General features: G+C 42.8%; 2 protein-coding genes across 2 annotated transcripts; both read left to right on the top strand.

The window, feature by feature from the left end:
* Window positions 1–949: 949 nt before the first annotated feature.
* On the top strand, window positions 950–8,497 carry rad54l (RAD54 like). The gene is made up of 18 exons (XM_039002013.1): window positions 950–1,090; window positions 1,497–1,583; window positions 1,692–1,802; window positions 1,929–1,989; window positions 2,136–2,271; window positions 2,494–2,563; window positions 2,720–3,008; window positions 3,289–3,413; window positions 3,680–3,830; window positions 4,002–4,128; window positions 4,586–4,660; window positions 5,021–5,154; window positions 5,361–5,471; window positions 5,907–6,030; window positions 6,134–6,212; window positions 6,298–6,477; window positions 6,689–6,852; window positions 7,078–8,497. Exons 1-18 carry the CDS (start codon window positions 1,088–1,090, stop codon window positions 7,277–7,279), a joined length of 2,229 nt encoding a protein of 742 aa, XP_038857941.1. The 5' UTR covers window positions 950–1,087; the 3' UTR covers window positions 7,280–8,497.
* Window positions 8,498–13,063: 4,566 nt separating this feature from the next.
* On the top strand, window positions 13,064–15,532 carry LOC120054562 (proteasome subunit alpha type-7-like). The gene is made up of 7 exons (XM_039002012.1): window positions 13,064–13,280; window positions 13,638–13,764; window positions 14,010–14,134; window positions 14,330–14,452; window positions 14,676–14,795; window positions 15,030–15,092; window positions 15,179–15,532. The coding sequence occupies exons 1-7, from the start codon at window positions 13,179–13,181 to the stop codon at window positions 15,272–15,274; spliced, it is 756 nt and encodes a 251-aa protein (XP_038857940.1). The 5' UTR covers window positions 13,064–13,178; the 3' UTR covers window positions 15,275–15,532.
* The last annotated feature ends 306 nt before the right edge of the window (window positions 15,533–15,838 follow it).

Below are 15,838 nucleotides of genomic sequence, written 5' to 3'. Positions count from 1 at the left end.
CAAACACAGAGATGAATGGTGATGATAAAGATATTTAAGCTTTTCACACTTGAAGTAGCATAATCTTTACCTAGCAACAATTCAGTAAAAGACAGTGTTGGGGAAGCTACTCTGAAAATATAGTTTACCAAGCTTCACACTGGAAGAAGTTAAGCTACACTAGAGCTACCCTTAAGAAACATATTGTTTACTTCAGTAAAGTTATTCTGAAAAAGTAGTTCACTACATCCAAACTATTTAGTGAAAAATTGTCATAGACTGCAAATTGCAAGGGCAGATCACGTTTGGGTCATACGTTAACATAGTGTGTAATTTAGCCTATTAAACACCCAAAAATATGTTTCAAGTGAGAATTATGCAGGTCTTATGCAAAACAAAGGAAAAGATTGCCTACTTCACCTGTATTTTCTTTTCGGAAAAAAGTAGTGTAGTTACAGTAGTTAGCTGACCGCTACATGGCAAAAAGTTATTAAAACTACTGAAAACACTACCTAGATTTGAATTTAGTTCAAATACCACCAAGCTACTGCAAAATATAGTTAAATTACTAGTTGAACTACATGTAGTTCACTACTCCCCAACACTGGTAAAAGGGGAATTCAGTATTTGTAAGGGTTTCGCAGCTCTGTGAATTGTGGTCTATGAGCAGATGTCAACAACATAACATAAAGAAGACACAGCTAGACACATGCTTTTAATCATGACAAAAAAATGGATACTGATAAAACTACGGAATAAAACTGCCATTCAACATTATAATCTCACATGTGTAATGTGTTGTCAACTGAGTGCTGCATAGCCTGTCTCAGTAGGTCCCCTGGTGGCCAATGATGGCCTATGAGCTTTTTCCCACACTGTATTTCCAAAACGAGAATTATTTTTTGAGCCTTAACGGTCGCCATATGATTGTGCAACCTGCGCGCGGGATATTTAACAGACGTAAACAAACCACGGAGAAACATGGGAGTCTAGCTAGCTAGCTAATCAATTGTTGTAGCAACTGTCATGTATCGTTTGTCAACTTAACTATTCATCTACAGCAGTTATCATATCCTAACCGCCCCATTAATCACCAGAGACGAGGAAAATGGTAAGTAGTTCGTTGCTAATACGCTTGTTGTCGAAGCAGCAGTTGCTAGCTCGCTAACGTTACTTCAGTGCATAGCCAGAATGTTGAATACAATTCAATTTGATCTCACTCTAACGTTACCGGTTTCCTTGGTGGTTGGTCCTTATGCAGCGCGGAATTTGAGACACCATATCCACAATAATCCAAACTGCGAACAGACTGGTTTTCTGAATGGTTCTCTATTTCTTCACCTGACAAATCCCTTTTGTCTCTACTTCACTTCATGTCAACAACAAAAATCTTACATGTGCACCATATATGTGCATGAGGCTTGTGGGGGAACATTTATTTTGACATAAGGAGGAGCAGAGAGAAAATTATTTGTGACATTAAATGGTCTACTCAAATGTGTATTATGTCATGACAGAGGAGAAGCCTAGCACCAAGCCAGGTTGCCAAAAGGAAGCATGGAGGAGATTCGTCCGAGGATGAGGATTGGAATCCAGAAGAAGATGTAAGTTATGTTTGAGTTGATCAGAAACTCATCCATTTTGACTATGATGTCCTACTTATATTTCACTGTAATGTCAAGCAGATAGGATAACACAACATGTTGTTTCAGACCAAAAGAAGGAAAGGAGGAAATGAAAACAGAGAAAGCTATATCTCTCCCTTCAGAAAGCCTTTGACACAGTTGACCAACCAGCCCGTATGTGTGGACAGCAATGCACACGTGAGTATGGTCATTTTGACGCATAAATGTATTTGGCATGTGCTTACACAAACACTCAGTATAATGCTGTTATAGACATGCCAATCATTTTGAAGTACTTTGCTCATGGATGTATTGTCTTTACAGGAAGCCTTCATTCGAAGTATTCTCTCAAAACCTTTTAAAATCCCCATCCCCAATTACACAGGTAAGTAAATATGTCAAATCAATGTTGCTACCCTAGGTCTTCTCCACATATCTCACATATCTCTATATGACTATCTTTAGGAACAGTCTCAGTATATTATGCTGGATGGATCTATCTATTACAATGGTATTGTATTTGTTCTATAGGCTCTCTGGGGATAAGAGCACTAGGACTGAAGCGTGCGGGGGTGAGGAAGTCTCTTCACGACCCATTTGAAAACGGTGCACTGGTCCTCTATGAGCCTCCAGTGCTGAGTGCTCATGAGCTGATAAAAGCAGAGAAGTGAGTTCATCTCAATATTTAGGGAGGGATTAGAAAATGTTCATGTGAAGTCCGTAGCACAATTATGGTAAGGAAAGGGAGAGATTAGGAAAAACATGGTGATGTGAAGTCAGTAGCTCAGTTACGGTCTCAGATTGTTATAAAGATCAGACTTTTGGTGATAACTTTGCACAAAATGACATGTTGTAGTAGAAGTTTATTAATATGTTTCTCTGTGTGCAGAGATAAACTGCCTGTACATGTTGTCGTGGATCCAGTCCTTGGAAAGGTCCTCAGACCCCATCAGAGAGAGGTACAGTCTCTTTGTAAATCTTGATATTTTTCTGTGTCCCAAATGGCACCTTATTCCCTATATAGTGCACTAGTTTTGACCAGGGCCCAGAGCACACTTAATTGTATTTGTGTATACTTTTGTTTCTAATAACCAGATTTTGTTGTATTCTGTCAGGGAGTGAAATTCCTGTGGGATTGTGTGACCGGGAGACGTATTGCCGACTCGTATGGCTGCATCATGGCTGATGAGATGGGGCTGGGGAAAACCCTGCAGTGTATTGCCCTCATGTGGACCCTGCTGCGCCAGAGTCCTGATGCCAAGCCTGAGATAGACAAGGCCATTGTTGTTTCACCCTCCAGTTTGGTTCGTAACTGGTACAACGAGGTGGGAAAGTGGCTGGGCGGACGCATCACACCGGTGGCCATCGATGGGGGATCCAAGGAGGAGATAGACAAAAAACTAGGTAGGTTTGTTTTGACCATTAAGCATTATTCCTGTTGTGGCAATACCCTTAGCAGTGGCATGGTTGTTCCCAGGACTCCCTGGGGAAACAGTGACAATTGTTACTTAGTGGACTATTCAGGCTAAATAAATAAGAATAACATAAAATGTTAACAGTGAACTGGGTTTATGTGCTTGACAGTGAACTGGGTTTATGTGCTTGACAGTGAACTGGGTTTATGTGCTTGACAGTGAACTGGGTTTATGTGCTTGACAGTGAACTGGGTTTATGTGCTTGACAGTGAACTTCATGACTCAGCATGGCTTGAGGGTTCCTACTCCAATCCTGATCATTTCATATGAGACGTTCCGGCTTCATGCTGAAGTTCTACACAAAGGAAAAGTGGGACTTGTCATCTGTGATGAGGTACCGTGACGAGGAGATGTAGGCCAATATTCACAATGTGGTGCTGATCTAGGATCAGGTCCCCACTCTTATTAATTACTGATCCTAGATCAGCACTCCTACTCTGTTTTATGAACACAGGTCATGGTTCTTAGGCTTCTGCTCAGGTTTTGGATTGATGTTATCCTCAAATGGACCATATACAAGTAGTAATAGTTGTAATATATTGTAAATATATATTTAACCTGGTTATGCCAATAACACCTTGTTCCTTGTGCACCCTGTAGGGTCATCGGCTGAAGAACTCGGACAACCAGACATACCAAGCTCTGAATGCTATGAGTGCCCAGAGGAGGGTGCTGATCTCAGGCACTCCCATTCAGAATGACCTGCTGGAATACTTCAGTCTGGTGCACTTTGTCAACGCTGGCATCCTGGGTAAGCTGACACTACTTACAACTACATGGAGGCAAATGGACAAAATTCTATAAAAAGTTGAAGGTATGTATGCTTTCTGAATAGACGGAGAGACATGTTAAATTAGGTCGGTTAGATCGCCCCTTCTCTGCCTTCTAACTGTCCTCCTGTGGTTTTTCTTTCCCTTCTCAGGAACAGCCCAGGAGTTTAAGAAGCGTTTTGAATTCCCCATCCTGAAGGGTCGTGATGCAGACGCCAGCGGCAAAGACAGGCAGGTTGGAGAGGAGAAACTCAAGGAGCTGATCAGCATTGTCAATGGGTAAACCTCACACGTTGCTGAAGACTTAATAGTTTACCTACAACACAATGGACATCTTTATGGTCATGTGTATTTTCAGACTATCTGCCTAATATATCTTAGCTTGGCTGAAGCGCAGACCCACATGGTACACAGTGAGGAAGTCGGTCGCTTTAGTAAGGCAAAACATAACTACTTAATAGGTCCGGGACAATACCAGTTCGTGATACTCGTTAGTATCGTGGCAAGGAAGCAAAACATGAAACTTTAGGAAAACCAAAATCCTTATGTGGTCATCCAGACTTTCATTTTATTTATTTTCCAACCTATAGCACACAATATTTTACATACAGCAGGTTTTTTACATACAGCAGGTTTTTAAAGGACCGTGTTTTCATTTTTGCCATGGAAAAACTTTTGTGATACTGGTATCATCACAGCCCTATACTTAATATTTTTCTCTCCTTGGTGGTTTTAGATGCTTGATTCGGAGAACCTCAGACATCCTCTCAAAGTATCTTCCTGTTAAGATCGAGCAGGTCGTCTGTTGCAGGTAACTCTTCCATTTTCATGTATTTTTACATTTTAAGATTTTATTATATGTATTGATTGCAACTGACCACTGATAATGGTATTTCTGATGGTATTAACAGGTGTGTTTAGTGTCACAAATAATGGTGTCGCGGTTCAACTAATTGCAAATGTATACTACCTGAATAGTCATTACAGGCGTATAGGGACCCTTGAATATACAAGTTAATTTCGGTTGGAATACTATAAAATACAAATAAGTTGATGTTGGATAGTAAACAATACCAAAAAAGCTTCCAGAAGTAATCAAGGCACTCTCATTTAGTGGAAAGATTTAAAAGCCTGTATTGTTCACGGCTTAATATTTGCGTGTTCTCTGCAGGCTGACCCCCCTCCAGTCAGAGCTGTATAAACTGTTCCTGAGGCAGGCTAAGCCCTTACAGACACTGCAGCAGCAGGGCAAGATCAGTGTCTCCTCTCTGTCCTCCATCACCTCTCTCAAGAAGCTCTGTAACCGTAAGTGTCCAAACGACAAATCAACTGGTGCTTTCTTATGTATTGTCTTTATTTTATTATTAGTGAAATCCTCCCATGTACATTTCTGTCCTGACACAACTTGTTTTTGTTGTTGTGTATGTGGATATCCTTTTGTTAGCTGTTTGGCTTTGCGTCAGTGTATGTTGGTCTGTTGTATTGTGACTTTTTTCTCCTTTGCCTCCCAGACCCGGCTCTCATCTATGATAAGTGTGTGGAGGGAGATGAGGGATTTGATGGGGCCCTGGATCTCTTCCCTACAGGATACTCCACCAAGGCTGTGGAGCCACAGCTTTCTGGTAAGAACACATTATTTAGTTTTAGGAATGATTAGGGACAGGTAACACTTAGAACTCGCAGATATAATTCATTACGATGCTGTTTTTTAATGCATTGTCATGAGCATGTACAGTATTATCCCCTTATAATTAAGCAATAAGGCCTGAGGAGGTGTGGTATATGGCTAATATTCCACAGCTAAGGGCTGTTCTTACGCACAATGTAACGCGGAGTTCTTGGACACAACCCTTAGCCATGGTACATTGGCCATATACCACAAACCCCAGAGGTGGCTTATTGCTATTATAAACTGGTTACCAACAAAAAAAAGTGTCATACGAATGGTATACAGTCAGCCAATCAGCATTCAGGGCTCGAACCACCTGATTTTATAATTAATTATAATCACCCCATTGTTAATATGGGATCTATAATGACGTTGATCTTTCCTCCAGGTAAAATGCTGGTTCTGGACTATATACTTGCCATGACCAGAAGCACCACCAGTGACAAAGTGGTGTTGGTCTCCAACTACACACAAACACTGGACCTCTTTGAGAAGCTCTGTCGAACTCGAAGGTAAGAAAGGAACTGACACAGGAGCTGTCACATCCATTGTTTTCAGTTATTCTTGAAAATGAACTTTGAGATTGGAAAGAAACCGTTTTTTTCTTTTGATCAGATACCTCTACGTTCGGCTTGATGGCACAATGTCCATCAAGAAGAGAGCAAAGATAGTGGAGAGGTTCAACAGCCCATCTGTAGGTAGTGAACATGTTGTAAATGGCATCTTGCTATAAGAGTTTGTTTGATCATGAGTATTTACATGACATCTCTCTCACTCAGAGCCCAGAGTTCATATTTATGCTGAGCAGCAAAGCTGGGGGGTGTGGCCTGAATCTGATTGGTGCTAATCGCCTGGTGATGTTTGACCCTGACTGGAACCCAGCCAATGACGAGCAGGCCATGGCTCGAGTCTGGAGAGATGGACAGAAAAAGACCTGCTACATCTACAGACTGCTTTCAGTGAGTAGAACAGAGAATGACAAGAGTATCATACTGAAAAGTGGTGTCGGCCGCAAATTAGTTAATTCATTCATTTGATTTCTATCGCTTTTCCAAGTGCTTGGGGAGGGAGGGGAGTCTCACCTCGGTATGGTGGTATTTGCAATTGAACTATCAAAATGGTGTTTTACGTCACGTGTATGACTGACAGTTGCTATGTGTGTTCCTGCAGACAGGGACAATTGAGGAGAAGATCCTTCAGAGGCAGGCCCATAAGAAGGCTCTGAGCAGCTGTGTGGTGGATGAAGAGCAGGATGTGGAGAGACACTTCTCTCTGGGGGAGCTACGAGAACTCTTTCATCTCAGTGAGGAGACCACCAGTGACACGCATGACAGGTACACACACACACACGACCGGTACAAACACAGTTCGCAGCAGTAGGCAGAGCCCATTGACACTAATTTAAAGTTGAGGTCAATTCTTGGATGTTGTTACATCCTCCCTCTTTGGAAGAGTTCAAGTATAATTTAAAACATCTTATGTGTTCGAGACTTACCTTAATCACAACGCTTGTATTTGTCCACTAATGTTAACTATTCTGTCTCCTGTGCCCCTGCCAGGTTCCGCTGTCGGCGCTGTGTGAATGGGCGACAGGTGCGGCCCCCTCCTGAGGACTCTGATTGTACCTGTGACCTGTCCCAGTGGCAACACTGCTCTGACAAGAGGGGCCTGAGAGACCCCATACTGCAGGCCTCCTGGGACGCTGCCATCTCCTTTGTCTTCCACCAGCGCTCCCACGAGGACCAGAGAGGGGTCGTGTGACAGCCATGCGGTCTGAGACAACCAGGAGTCATGGTATTTGACGAGAGGGCCTAGCCCTGAACCAAGGACGGCCAACCAGCACGTAGGAGCAACGTTACTGGACAAGAGGGCCCAGGAAAACTGTCTGCGCTTTCTGGAATCCTTGGGATGTCCGTACCCTAAACCGCTACCCCATTTAAATTTCAATGTGGTAGGGACGTCCCAAGGACCCGGGATTGCACGGACCCTAGGAAAACGGACAAAAAGAGACAAGCTATCTTATGATGGGAATACTACTTATCGTGATGGATTCACGGCTGAATTCCCCCATACTCTTTTATAAGGGTGTGTAACAGAGTAATAACCATATTGAAGACCATTTTCTTCTTATGAAAAGGCAATCCTACCTGCAATTGTCCACACATCTCTCTTACAGTCTTTTGTGTTGTAGCCACAGTGTAAATGTTATTGTGTATTGTTTTCTGTTAAATCATATATTTTTTTCCCTTGATAGTGAAAATGTTTTGTAAAGAACTGACAATTTCACTAATGTCAGGATTTATTGAACCAAGACAATTGTTAGCAATTCAACAAACAAGATATTAACAAAACAATTATTTAAGGGCTGCAGATGCTGCATTAAAGATTACAATATGTCAACAATAACATAGATGCTGAGTAAAGGGTAACAAACAGAAACATTGGTGAGCTGAACAAGATAAAGGAAATGGTGCATTTACATTTTTTTTCACACAATTAGGATACAGAGTTCATTATTATTTCACAATTTGAAACGCCATAAGGCCACTTATTATTAGTTATTTTTGGCTTTAGGCATGCAACAGTCTTGACTAGGGTTGTAAAGGAAGGGTATACTACTGGATGTATTTCCAGTGAACTACCAGAATGTTGGAGGATTCTATGTAATCCAATCTATCAAGACATCTAGTGGGACTTGTGCATTTAAGATTTGTACAGGTGCATAATAACCTCTGGCCCTTCGTGTGGCCTTACCACATGTAAAATATTTTATAGAGTGACAGTTGTAAAACATTATCCGAAATATAAACCATTGGTGTTTAATATGAGGTGTTCAGCATGAAATATATATATTTTTTTACAAAGTCTATATTTACAGTATTTCTTGCCAATGTTTTGGAGTCTAACTGGTGGCAGTTGTGAAAAAAAATCAGTGGGAAGAGTTGCAGAGTTAACTGAAAATAATGCCATTGATGATTAGATGCTTTCCCCCCCCCCATTAATTAGGCTATTTTCTCTTGAACCATATGGTCTCTGTACTAGAAACTCATGGGCACATATATACACTGCTCAAAAAAATAAAGGGAACACTTAAACAACACAATGTAACTCCAAGTCAATCACACTTCTGTGAAATCAAACTGTCCACTTAGGAAGCAACACTGATTGACTAAAAATTGCTTCCTATGCTTCCTGGCTGATGTTTTGGTCACTTTTGAATGCTGGCGGTGCTTTCACTCTAGTGGTAGCATGAGACGGAGTCTACAACCCACACAAGTGGCTCAGGTAGTGCAGTTCATCCAGGATGGCACATCAATGCGAGCTGTGGCAAAAAGGTTTGCTGTGTCTGTCAGCGTAGTGTCCAGAGCATGGAGGCGCTACCAGGAGACAGGCCAGTACATCAGGAGACGTGGAGGAGGCCGTAGGAGGGCAACAACCCAGCAGCAGGACCGCTACCTCCTCCTTTGTGCAAGGAGGTGCACTGCTAGAGCCCTGCAAAATGACCTCCAGCAGGCCACAAATGTGCATGTGTCAGCATATGGTCTCACAAGGGGTCTGAGGATCTCATCTCGGTACCTAATGGCAGTCAGGCTACCTCTGGCGAGCACATGGAGGGCTGTGCGGCCCCACAAATGCCACCCCACACCATGACTGACCCACCGCCAAACCGGTCATGCTGGAGGATGTTGCAGGCAGCAGAACGTTCTCCACGGCGTCTCCAGACTCTGTCACGTCTCTCACATGTGCTCATGTGCTCAGTGTGAACCTGCTTTCATCTGTGAAGAGCACAGGGCACCAGTGGCGAATTTGCCAATCTTGGTGTTCTCTGGCAAATGCCAAACGTCCTGCACGGTGTTGGGCTGTATGCACAACCCCCACCTGTGGACGTCGGGCCCTCATACCGCCCTCATGGAGTCTGTTTCTGACCGTTTGAGCAGACACATGCACATTTGTCGCCTGCTGGAGGTCATTTTGCAGGGCTCTGGCAGTGCTCCTCATTGCACAAAGGCGGAGGTAGCGGTCCTGCTGCTGGGTTGTTGCCCTCCTACGGCCTCCTCCACGTCTCCTGATGTACTGGCCTGTCTCCTGGTAGCGCCTCCATGCTCTGGACACTACGCTGACAGACACAGCAAACCTTTTTGCCACAGCTCGCATTGATGTGCCATCCTGGATGAACTGCACTAACTGAGCCACTTGTGTGGGTTGTAGACTCCGTCTCATGCTACCACTAGAGTGAAAGCACTGCCAGCATTCAAAAGTGACCAAAACATCAGCCAGGAAGCATAGGAACTGAGAAGTGGTCTGTGGTCACCACCTGCAGAACCATTCCTTTATTGGGGGTGTCTTGCTAATTGCCTATAATTTCCACCTTTTGTCTATTCCATTTGCACAACAGCATGTGCAATTTATTGTCAATCAGTGTTGCTTCCTAAGTGGACAGTTTGATTTCACAGAAGTGTGATTGACTTGGAGTTACATTGTGTTGTTTAAGTGTTCCCTTTATTTTTTTGAGCAGTGTATATATATATATATTCATCACAGCAAAAAAATAAACTGTCAACTGTCTTTATTTTCATCAAACTTAACATGTGTAAATATTTGTATGAACATAAGATTCAACAACTGAGACATAAACTGAACAAGTTCCACAGACATGTGACTAAAAGAAATGGAATAATGTGTCCCTGAACAAAGGGGGGGTCAAAATCAAAAGTAACAATGCAGCTATTGGCCAGATACTAAGTACTGCAGTGCATCTCCTCCTCATGGACTGCACCAGATTTGCCAGTTCTTGCTGTGAGATGTTACCCCACTCTTCCACCAAGGCACCTGCAAGTTCTCTGACATTTCTGGGGGGAATGGCCCTAGCCCTCACCCTCCGATCCAACAGGTCCCAGACGTGCTCAATGGGATTGAGATCCGGGCTCTTCGCTGGGAATGGCAGAACACTGACATTCCTGTCTTGCAGGAAATCACGCACAGAACGAGCAGTATGGCTGGTGGCATTGTCATGCAGGAGGGTCATGTCAGGGTGAGCCTGCAGGAAGGGTACCACATGAGGGAGGAGGATGTCTTCCCTGTAACGCACAGCGTTGAGATTGCCTGCAATGACAACAAGCTCAGTACGATGATGCTGTGACACACCGCCCCAGACCATGACGGACCCTCCACCTCCAAATCAATCCCGCTCCAGAGTACAGGCCCTCTGTGTAACGCTCATTCCTTCGACGATGAACGCGAATCCAACCATCATCCCTGGTGAGACAAAACCACGACTCGTCAGTGAAGAGCACTTTTTGCCAGTCCTGTCTGGTCCAGCGACGGTGGGTTTGTGCACATAGGTGACGTTGCCGGTGATGTCTGGTGAGGACCTGCCTTACAACAGGCCTACAAGTCCTCAGTTCAGCCTCTCTCAGGCTTTGCGGACAGTCTGAGCACTGATGAAGGGATTGTGCGTTCCTGGTGTAACTCGAGCAGTTGTTGTTGCCATCCTGTACCTGTCCTGCAGGTGTGATGTTCGGATGTCCCGATCCTGTGCAGGTGTTGTTACACGTGGTCTGCCACTGCGAGGAAGATCAGCTGTCCGTCCTGTCTCCCTGTAGCGCTGTCTTGGGCGTCTCACAGTACGGACATTGCAATTTATTGGCCTGGCAACAACTGCAGTCCTCATGCCTCCTTGCAGTATTTCTAAGGCACATTCACACAGATGAGCAGGGACCCTGGGCATCTTTCTTTTGGTGTTTTTCAGAGTCAGTAGAAAGGCCTCTTTAGTGTCCTAAGTTTTCAGAACTGTGACCTTAATTGCCTACCGTCTGTAAGCTGTTAGTGTCTTACTGACCATTCCACAGGTGCATGTTCATTAACTGTTTATGGTTCATTGAACATGCATGAGAAACTGTGTTTAAATCCTTTACAATGAAGATATATGAAGTTATCTTTGAAAGACAGGGTCCTGAAAAAGGGATATTTTTTTTGTTGCTGAGTTTATTTACGTATATATACATATAATCATACTAAATGTAATTTATCCATTGAAAGTAAATGTTAATCCAGGACTAGGCTTAATCTGGGTCAGGGAATCTATACCGAAATGCTAGGTTATCAGTCACCTGAGTGGTGTGGGCCGGGGGATGCTTCTCATTGGGACTTTGTGGAACTCTGCTACAGAGTGCATCTCCATGGAGAATGACCTGAGGGGTTAACCTCTACGGGATCGGTGTCCCTAAACCGGGACAGTTGTTGCTCAATAGGCGATAATGTGACTAGAATGACGCTGTAAACAACAGCCAATTTTCCGGGACATAGACATGTCTTATTTTTATTTAACCTTTATTTAACTAGGCAAGTCAGTTAAGAACAAGTTCTTATTTACAATTGACGGCCTACCCCGGCTAAACCTTCCCCTAACCCGGACGACTCTGGGCCAATTGTGCGCCGCCCTATGGGACAGCCCGGGATCGAACCAGAGACTGTAGTGATGTCTCTAACACTGCGATAGTGCCTTAGACTGCTATCGCCACTCAGGAGACCTTATATGGGCAGAAAGCTTAAATTCGTGTAAATCTAACTGCAGTGTCCAATTTACAGTAGCTATTACAGCAACAAAAGCTATTGTTTGAGGATAGTGTACAACTACAAAACACTTTTATCACAGCAACTGGTTTGATACATTCACCTCTAAAGGTAAATAATGTACTTACATTCAGTAATCTTGCTCTGATTTGTCATCCTGAGGGTCCCAGAGATAAAATTAAGCATAGTTTGTTTGATAAAATACATTTTTACATTAAAATGTAGGAACTGGTTTCTACAGTTTGAGTCCACTGTTTTCTCTGGCTCCCTCCCTGCCATCTAGATGTGTGAAGGTTTGTGTATTTTCTGTAGGGAAGCTAATGATTTGTCATGTATGACATTCCTGGGAGTGTGTAAACTAAAAAAAAAATATTACCATAGCATTTTTGTATGTTCTCTATAGTTATGTACTTAAATGTATAAATTGACCAATTCGGCACATTTTGGCGAACTCCTGGCAGACTTGATACAAACTATTGTGTAGTGATGTAATTCTTCACTGGATCGGTCTGAATCTTTGCACACACTGCTGCCATCTTGTGGACAACACCTAGATTACACCTATAATCCTATCTCAATGTATGGCTTTTCTCTTGCTTTCCCTAGCAAGATGATGGAACCCAAAAAATATAAAACGCTTTTTTTGTTTGTATTATCTTTAACCAGATCTAATGTGTTATTCTCCTACATTAATTTCACATCTCCACAAACTTCAAAGTGTTTCCTTTCAAACGGTATCAAGAATATGCATATCCTTGCTTCAGGTCCTGAGCTACAGGCAGTTAGATTTGGGTATGTCATTTTAGGAGAAAATTGGAAAAAAAGGGTCCAATCCTTGGCAAACACATGGGTTCAATACATTTCACCACTGAATACCTCAAAATAGCAAACCATTTAATTGTAAAATATCTCTTCTTCAAATTGATGTTTTGTGGACTTCCGGTTAGTCCTTTCTGTCCAATCGCACCAACCGCCAGTGTGTAGCTAGAACCGCATGCGCAGATTGGTACCAGTCAAAATCCTTAGCGGTTTATTTGGCTAACAAGTGAATACTTCTTCGTATTTTAACTTTTCTTAGTGGTTAGAGATGGCCGCTAGATATGATAGAGCTATAACAGTATTTTCCCCCGATGGACACCTGTTTCAAGTGGAATATGCACAAGAGGCTGTGAAAAAAGGCTCTACTGCGGTGAGTGTTATTACTACTAGCTAAGTTAGCTAGCTAGCCAATTTAGCAAGGCTAACGTTATCTTTAGTTACTTTTCACTCTCTTGCATTTGTCATAACGTTACTTCATTTGCTTTGTGAATTTGAACTGACAATTGACAGCTGAATTAGCTAGATAAGATGATTATTCAATATAGCTAACTTGCTAACAACGAGATACACATTCCGCGGGGACAGCATGACTTGCATGTAATTGCTAACCTACCAACTAGCCCAGCTAGCTAGCAAACAGGTTTTGTTCCACGTCGTCTTTATTGCAGTCGCAATGCGCATTTCAGAACATGGTAATATACTGACTAATCATTGTTATTTTGTGCAGGTGGGCATCAGAGGGAAAGACATTGTCGTTTTGGGTGTTGAGAAAAAGTCTGTAGCTAAACTCCAAGAGGAGAGGACTGTACGCAAGATATGTGCACTTGATGATCATGTCTGTATGGCATTTGCAGGTAAGACCATCCATTTACTCATACACCCAGTCCTAACCACCTGTTATCAGTCTGATTAGCCTAGTTAGCTAGTTTTTATTGAGCCTTGCTGTAGTTCACTGGTTTTCAATAAACTTTGATATGATTTCAGATGCAGAACTGGTTTTGTTAGTCGAAAAGCAGGTATTTTGTGTCAGTTTTGAGTAAAAGGCCTGAAATGTAGACTGTTGTGACTCAGACATTGTCCCTCTCTTCTGTCCTTCCAGGTCTGACGGCCGATGCTCGTATCGTTATCAACAGAGCCAGGGTGGAGTGTCAGAGCCACCGGCTTACTGTAGAGGACCCTGTTACTGTGGAGTATATCACACGCCACATTGCCACACTCAAACAGGTAGACTACATGCAAAACACACTGGTATTAACATGCTTCACTGCCATAGAAATTAGTGTTTCTTGGTAGTGGTAGTCATCCTGGTTTCATTCAGTTTTCTTCCATTTGGTGCCTAATGAACATGACCCAGGCAGGTAGTGTCTCTCACAGTCAAACCCTTTGAGTAAGTGTGTGTGTCTCTTTATCCCCCTTCAGCGCTACACACAGAGTAACGGACGCAGACCCTTCGGTATCTCTGCTCTGATCGTGGGCTTCGACAACGATGGAACCCCACGACTCTACCAAACGGACCCATCTGGAACATATCATGCCTGGAAGGTGTGTAACACTGTCCTCTCTCTTATGTCTAGTAGATCACACTCTGCTATCCTGCTAAATGGGTAGAAAACATAACACAGAGGCCCACACACTAATGCTGGCATTATCCAATCTGTTTGAATTTTTCACTTTGGGGGTGTGGTTTATTCAGCCCAACATTTTTGCAGGGTTGCTTAGTGTTCCATTTTCTATGTGTAACCTCTCTCGACCTTCTCCCCTGCAGGCCAATTCTATCGGTCGCAGTGCAAAGACTGTCCGGGAGTTTCTGGAGAAGAACTACACAGACGAGGCCATCGCCACTGACAACGAGGCTATAAAGCTGGCCATCAAAGCCCTGCTGGAGGTAGGCTAACACAAGGCACTAACATTTGCTTGATTCACACTAGAAGGCCAACAAGGCAAGCTGTACTAGGCTGGCCTGATTACCCATCCACCATAGTTGCTGGAAATCAAAATATCTGAGCCGGCACAATATGGTTTATGCTGACCCTATAATGTGAATTGGGAAACTAAGTCACTAATGGGGGTTGATGGTAATGAACAGCAGCATGCTTACCTCCTGACCCTATGCTTACAGGTTGTTCAGTCAGGAGGAAAGAACATTGAGCTGGCAGTGATCAGGAGGAATCAGCCACTGAAGGTACACACACACTAAAAGCAGTTAACTGAACAATTAATTCTCATTTGAAATCATTACTAATTCCCTGTTTCGTACATCTTTATCAGCTTTTGGAGTCTAAAGAAATTGAAACCCTCGTGGCTGAAATCGAGAAGGAGAAAGAGGAGGAGGCAGAGAAAAAGAAGCCGAAGAAATCTACATAAGTCAAACTAGTCTGTCACATGACCTGTTTTCAGTTTGTGTGAGGATGGGCTTCAATAAGGGTGAACACAACCCCCCTTTTCCAAGACACTGACTCGTCTTCATTTTATATATATCGTTCTGTAGTGCGGCTACTACTTCCCTGTTCACTGTAATGTTAGCACATTATTCTGACCCTGAACTGAAGCATTTGACTCAAATAATGCTTTTATAAATTGAACCTTGAATAATAAAAGATTGTGCTTTTATTTTTGACTGCTCAAAAGGGTCTCATTTACAATGTTGAAAAATAACTGTTACTCTTATGCATTGTTGACCTGATGGGATAATGAGATGTGAGTGCAGTCCATTCTTATTTGCGTACATAGGAAATAGAATAGAACCAAGAGATGCAAATGTTCATTATGAATGATTGCAAATAGTACTGCATTGGGCAATTTAGTTTTGTACTGGGCCAGTAACCGAAAGCAAGGCACTTAACCCTAATTGCTTTGGATAAGAGCATCTGTTAAATTACTCAAATGTAAATGTGCTGTAGCCTAACTTTATTGTGCAAATAATGGGTT

This window comes from Salvelinus namaycush, chromosome 10, assembly GCF_016432855.1.
Source record: "Salvelinus namaycush isolate Seneca chromosome 10, SaNama_1.0, whole genome shotgun sequence".
Lineage (NCBI taxonomy): Eukaryota > Metazoa > Chordata > Actinopteri > Salmoniformes > Salmonidae > Salvelinus > Salvelinus namaycush.
This window is presented reverse-complemented; position numbering and strand designations above follow the sequence as displayed.

Excerpts from the sequence above, each read along its gene's own strand:
- rad54l (XM_039002013.1), top strand. Across the intron at positions 4,661-5,020 it reads GAGCAGGTCGTCTGTTGCAG|GCTGACCCCCCTCCAGTCAG; the intron begins GTAACTCTTCCA and ends TGTTCTCTGCAG. Across the intron at positions 5,472-5,906 it reads TGTGGAGCCACAGCTTTCTG|GTAAAATGCTGGTTCTGGAC; the intron begins GTAAGAACACAT and ends TCTTTCCTCCAG.
- LOC120054562 (XM_039002012.1), top strand. The coding sequence starts at position 13,179 with ATGGCCGCTAGATATGATAGAGCTATAACAGTATTTTCCCCCGATGGA. Across the intron at positions 13,281-13,637 it reads TGAAAAAAGGCTCTACTGCG|GTGGGCATCAGAGGGAAAGA; the intron begins GTGAGTGTTATT and ends TATTTTGTGCAG. Across the intron at positions 14,796-15,029 it reads CCATCAAAGCCCTGCTGGAG|GTTGTTCAGTCAGGAGGAAA; the intron begins GTAGGCTAACAC and ends CTATGCTTACAG.